General features: G+C 28.9%; 1 protein-coding gene across 3 annotated transcripts in view; it reads left to right on the forward strand.

Moving 5' to 3' along the window:
- The window catches only part of LOC106469300 (phosphorylase b kinase gamma catalytic chain, skeletal muscle/heart isoform-like), a 64117-nt gene that overhangs the window by 42688 nt on the left and 14422 nt on the right, over positions 1 to 7007 (forward strand). For all 3 annotated transcript variants that reach the window (XM_013929787.2, XM_022397779.1, XM_022397778.1), the window contains 3 exons: positions 3116 to 3206; positions 4256 to 4285; positions 5286 to 5409. In XM_013929787.2, the coding sequence (XP_013785241.1) occupies positions 3116 to 3206; positions 4256 to 4285; positions 5286 to 5409 (245 nt within the window). The remainder of the gene's footprint in view (positions 1 to 3115; positions 3207 to 4255; positions 4286 to 5285; positions 5410 to 7007) is intronic.

The raw sequence follows: 7007 nt of genomic DNA on the forward strand, positions 1-7007 counted from the left end.
GACTTCAAATTGTAACATGAAACTATATTCGTTTAAGAGTGTTTAGCTTTAAATTTGTAACAGTATACAATTTATACTTGTACTTTATACTATTTATGCTTATATTTCTTTACCCTTTGAATGGTGTCTAACTACTATTTGCAGCATTATAAGTTGTAAATCACTTGGGGAATGTGGATCTTACGTCACACGATTGAATTATGGTACCCATGAGGTACTCCGAGCTGCTCGCATGTGTGCATCGTGAAACATTTTTATTATATTATTATTATTTTTTATACCTAATCTAACCTAAAGATTTTCCTATTTTTACATTTTAGTTAATTGTATAATAATAAATAAATAAAGAATACTCGTGAAAAACATGAAATAAAGTGTTTACCTGCATCTTGTTTTTTTTTGCTGTCAACTGTCGATAACACTTAACCCTACTTTTTTATACTAATGGTAGTAATGCACTAAATATTTTTTATTTAATTATATAATGCACCAAAGAACACAGAATAATAATATGCAAAAAACAGACAATCTCCCATAAGTATCACAATTGTTCTAGCTTTCTAACTATGCAACAAGAGTAGTTACAAATTCATCCACACTAGTCTATATCTTTCCTGTTGGAAAGATGCTTGTACTAAAAGAGAAATTGGCAATTCTGTGTTCAGAAAATAATGTAATTAAATAAGTCATTTGATAGATGAAAACCTTGGCTTTGTATTGGTTATAAATAATACAGTGTTAAACATAAGAGAGAACTATTAACAAATCCTGAAAGAGAGGATGTGACAGGTGGGTATGGCAAAAGGGGCCTGATTTTCTATGTCATGTCTCTGTAACCAAACAAGATTAAAGTCTATAAAGATTGTTTTGTCTGAGCGATGATTTGATAGTGAGTAATTTACTTTAAATTTCGTACTTATTGGAGATTGGTAAATAAAGAAAAAATTTCACATTTCTCACACTAGGAGAAATTCACAATTTTTGAAAAATATTGCCTTATAATATCAAGAACTTAAAACTTATATACAATTAAAATATAGATTATTAACTGGGATTTTATGCTATACTATTTGGTATAACATAAACAAAAAGTAGTTTAATTAAATTTTTAATATAAGTCATTAAAAACCTTGTGATGTGTGCAGTGAAGGATGCTCATTGTGAAGGAGTTAACAGCTAAGGTTTGTATATCTCAAGTGATTGATGTTTTACATTTCACATTTATGGTGAAATCACTATCCGCTTACATATCTTGAATTTCCAATAAATAAATTAAATTTATGACAAAAGATTTGCTCTTATATTTATTTTTTCCATACATTTAACCCTTTAGCATTAGGTAGGTCAAAATGTGCATGTCACAATCTTTTACAGAGTTATATTATTTACTTTATTATCAATATACAAATAAACTTGAGATCAAAATGTAGCAAACAAACCAAATTTTAATATTATTTACATTTTAAGTTCTTAATTTTATACAAAAATATTAAAAAATCCTCCATTTCCCTTAGTATGAAAATTGTGACATTTGCTCTCTAGGTCTCCCCTCTTCTCTAATTTATTTACCACCCCTCCAAAAAGTACAGAATTTAACATAAATGGCTCATAATATAGATGTTATTCAGGCAAAGCATTATTTTTATAGCCTTCAATCATATTTGGTTAAAGAGCCATAAACTAGAAAATCAGACCCCAACCCTCTAGCCATGCCCACCTGTCACATCCTCTCTTTCACAAGTTGCAAATAGTTCTCCCTGATGTTTATTACTATATTATTCATAACCAATAGAAGGCCAAAGTTTTAGTCTATCAAGTGATATATAATTATGTTGCATTGTTTTCTGTACAGAAAATTGTCTATTTTGTTTCCAGTTCAAACTTTATTCCCATAGGAGCGTAGCTGCAATTTTAGTGTTTATCATATAGTTAGAAAGCCAGAAAAGTTATGACATTGTTATAGGACATTGTCTTATTTTTCTTTGTTTTGGATGTAGTATTTTATTAAATGAAAATTACTTAGTGTGGTAGTACCATTAGTATATAAAAAAAAAATGTAGGCTTAAGTTTCATCTACAGTCAACAGTAAAAAAATGAAGACCCGGGTAAATACTATAATACTTGTTTTTCGGTGTATTCTCTATTTATTATTATAAAAGTAACTAAAATGTAAAAATTAGAAACTTAAGTTAGATTAGGTAAGATAAAGAAAAATAATAAAAATTCTTCAGGAGATGTGCTCACGAAGATCTTGTATGTTACATAATTCTATAGAGTAATGTCAGCTACACATTTGCCAAGTGATTTACAACTTATGCGGCAGAAATATTTGTTAGACACAGTTGAAATAGCAATAAAACAATAAAATTAAGTATAACTATAAGTAGATGTATACTGTAACAAGCTCTAAACTCTTTAGAAAAATCAGTTGTGGTTTCCTGTTACAATTTGCAGTCATTCTGTAAAGGAAGAGGTAATTTAGAATTACTTGTATTCTTTTGTATGCTGATTATGAGGTCAATCAATTGACTGACCATGGATAGAATTATAGTATAGAAACTAACAGATAAATATAAAGTTTTTCTGGAAAACAAAGCCTGTAATATTTATTTAAGAGATTTTAGGGATTATGGAAGTGAAATTTGAAAATTTTCAGATGAAGAAAATTATTGTTAATCACTTGATACTTGTAGCAGTCAACACTGACACCATATAATTATAGATGAAGTATTCATAAAAATGCTTAGTTAAAAATTCTTATTTTTTGTCTATAAAAGACTTTTAATGTTTACTGAAAACTTGCCAAATTTCATGAAGATGTATTAAGTACTTTCAGAGTCATATTATGTATATCACCATGGTTACAAGGGCATGTAAAACACATTAACCCATTGCGATAGAGTTAACAATTTAAATAACATCAAATTATAATTATTGAAAAACAGTTAGTTTTAATCTTAAATAAAAATTGTGTATTTATTTCCTAAAAGTAATACTGTTCAACTTTTGACAATTTTCAACATACTGCTGTGAAGAATTAGCATGTATTTCTTACATCTTGTCAGCTTGTAAGTGTAAATTGAAGTTCTGCAGAAATCAAACATTTTATTTGCAGAATTATGTGGAACACCTGGGTACTTGGCTCCAGAATTACTTAAGGCATCAATGTATGAGAATGCAGTAGGCTACAACAAAGAAGTAGACATGTAAGTTGGTTTTAATAACAGTCAAGGATATATTCATAATGAAGTGAACCTATGAAATGATATATACACTAATTTACTAAATTTTTCATTATCAGAGCATGATTGTTTTCTTTTACTTTTGTATAATTTAATTAATTCTAGGAATAATTAGTAAGAAGCCAAATTTTATTTGGATAGTAAAATATTTTGTGAGAATTTGATAAATGACTGAAGATAAACTTGTCAAGAATAGCTGGACAAAATTATATAGTTAACAATTCTCTCACCAGATGGAAGAGCTGTATATAATTTACATGAGGATTTAGATATTGCTACTGAATATTTTATAAATTTGTTTTGGTAACTATGTATGTTTAGATTCTTAGAAAATCTGGAGAAAGGTTTTTCTTTGACATCATAATGTCTTTTAAATGTTTAGAGACATTTATGTTAAGTCAATAGAAGTATCAAATTGACATAAAAAATTTAAGAGAGTTAAATGTAATTTTCAAATTGAATATTAGTAATATTTTACTATAGAACTGTTTCATATCGATGACATGCCAATCTGTTAGTACCAGAATATTTCCATTTTTATTCTGAAGGTTAGATATAATAACTTGAAGTAACTTATTTTAAGCCTTATAATACAAATTAGAATGTGTTCAGGATTTGATTGTGAAAATATTATTTATCCATAAATGCCAATTTGTTTTCTTACCAATAATTGCTAGTGGTTCTACATGTTGCTTTATATTGAACAATTCTGTGTCTTTGTATCTGTTACGATACATGCTATAAAGAACTGGCCAAAAGTATTTGGTGATTTCACTCATTTTGTGTGGAAGGTATGTAGAAATCTCCAGCAGCAGTTAGTGAGATTAATTTCATTGTTGATGGTATTTTTGTTTTTGTGACATTCATGTTACTAGAGGCCCTGTAACCAAGCAGGCTGGCATATAAACAGTTTTGAAATATGTGTTTAAAAAAGTCAATATAGTATGTAACCCATCTGTAATTCTAAGATTATATATTATTGTAATAACTCTTTTTTTATTTCTCTATGACAGATGGGCATGTGGTGTGATCATGTATACCCTGTAAGTTGTTTCTTTATTTGTTTCTTAACATTAAGTTTGTTAAACAAACAGAAAAAATTAGTATTTCCTCACATAACCTAAATTTGAATCTCTGAGGACTGAAGCTACAAATCTAGAAAGATGGCACATTATGAAGGTTTATTTAATGATGGAAAAAGTAAACCCTTTACAACCACATATACATGTATTAAATGCATTCAGTCTCAGATTTTCAAAGAAAGGCAGTAATGAATGCTATAAATTGTCTGTTTAATTGTCTGACTTAACAAAGATGATGCTTCTTTATTATTTCATTCAAAAGATGCCATTGTTTCAACATTTTCATAGTTGCTTAAATTCTTTGGTACATTAGTGAGATGAATACCATTTTCTTGGTGTTATTAGTTCCAAGTTAAAACTTACATCCAAAACAATTTATTTTACTCACCTGAGCCTAAAGTGTGAATCATCTGACATTTAGTTACATCTGTTTTGGTATTGTTTTGAACAGCGAAGAAGTTTATGTAAGGATCAGAGCCAATGCTCCTGTTAAGTTAAAGTCAGAACAGAATATCTATTCTGGCTGTTGTACATGTTTTAATCATACCTTGTTTCAAAATCAGATAATAAATTATAGCAAAAAAAGGCTCTTGTAAACTTATAAAGTTTAGTTTAATTGAAACAAACCTCAAAGAATAAACAAAAAATATCTTCTTCCCCTTTTAACTTTTTTCTTTAATATATTTGTGGAGGCTATAAAGCCAACTGATGACACCATTATTTATGTGAAGTACATATTATAGCCTTTGTTTTAGAAGTACTCTAATATAATTTCAGACTTTGTCATCTGAAAGAAGCTTAGTGGATTGTGAACATGGTACCAGTCCACAAGTTTAGGTCTAAGATCATTCAAATTTCTAACTAAAGCATATGATCAGATTTCCCTTCACAACCTTATCAATTTTAAGTCATACAGTTTTGTTATTTAGACATTGATGGTCGTATAATATGTACGATTTAGGTTAGTTGGCTTTCCCCCGTTCTGGCACCGTAAACAGATGATTATGCTGAGAAACATTATGGAAGGAAAATTTGAGTTCTGTAGTCCAGAATGGGACGACATTACAGAACTTCCTAAAGATCTTGTAAGTATCACTGCAAACTGTTTTCCAACCTGTTAATAATTCTCCTTTAGTGGTTGTAAAAGATTAATCATAATTATCGTGGAATATAGAAATGTATTCAGTGCCACCTGGTATTAACTTGAAGATAGTTGAACATCAGTGAAAGATCAAAATAGTAGATAAATCACAATTAAAAGAACTCCATAAAGTAGACACTGTAGTGTGTCGACCATCTCTTTTCATGGGTGATTTTACCCTGAATAAGGAAGGTCTGCTTTCTAATAACATTCTAGTCTATGAGTTTCTTTAACCCTTGAATGACCAGGCATTTTGTATTTGTGGAGAACCAGGAAAAATTAGGAAATCAGATGAAATATTGAAAATTTTATATTTGATTGCTTTATTGTATATTTTGTTGAAGAAAACCCAACAAGCCATATATCATTAAATTCAGTGTGAAAACCTCCATCAAAGTGTGTCCATATGAAGAGAAAGGGATTAATTATCAAATTATTTTGAGAAAATGTCATCCTTGAGTTTCGTATTTACATTTTGTTCATGTTATGACATTATTAAAAGTATAAATATGAAATATAATCTATTGTGTAAAAACAACAAGTTAATAGTAAATGACAACTGAAAAGAGAGGAAAATGGTGAAAAGTCACTTATACTCTATCATTTACACTTTGATTTTTTGATGAAGTGAATGAGACCTAGATTTAAACAGAAGCAGTTTTGTATAAAAAAAAAGAAATCTTGTAAAATATAGCCTGCATAATGCATTTTATCTTGTTTAATTAAAGCACTAAGTACTAACTCTTTATCTCAAAATTCTATATTATATTATCCTGAAGGCAGAGTGTTTGTTACATAAGGACCAATTGAAATGTTTTTAACCTAGAAATATTGTATTATCTTAAATGCAGATTGTGTAATGTTACCTTTTTATTCTGTAAAACCTTTCACCTCAAATACTATATTGTATGTATTATATTTAAATTAGTATTATATTTAAGCTAAATTTGCAGTCAGATTAATTTCTTTATTGCAACAGTACTTTAGTTAAAGGAATTCTAGAATAATACAATAGAATTTAATTGCAGACACCAAAATCTATAAGTATGTTTGTCTTAGGCCTAACATTAGTTAAGCCTTTATTAAATGTGGCTTGTATTTGATAGAGATAAGCTAACGCTGTAATTTGTGTATGTTTTTTGCTTTACTTAGAGCTATACTTTACTGTGCTTAATACTATCAGTAAATAAATTAATAATGATATTCTATGACTTAATGTTAGATCTTGTTAAAAACTTTGGTAAGTTTTAATATATTGTTATACAAAATGTCTACTAAAGTACGCTGAGTGGTCACAAGTAAATAGACACCTAATTTTTCGTGTTCACAGAGCACTATATAAATGACAATGGTCCGCACACTAATTATCTTGTGCTACAACATGCCTTGGAACTCAAGGTTCTCTCGAATTGTCAGATTTTGTTAGAGGAAGGATAGTTGGTTCAAGCAGATGGAATAAGTCTAGCGACAAATTTCGCAGAATTTGGGAATCCCGTATTCGTACAGTCAATAGAATTCATCGTGCAGTTCAGGAAACACGGC

This window comes from Limulus polyphemus, unplaced genomic scaffold (genome assembly GCF_000517525.1).
Source record: "Limulus polyphemus unplaced genomic scaffold, Limulus_polyphemus-2.1.2 Scaffold3407, whole genome shotgun sequence".
In the NCBI taxonomy this organism is placed as follows: Eukaryota; Metazoa; Arthropoda; class Merostomata; order Xiphosura; family Limulidae; genus Limulus; species Limulus polyphemus.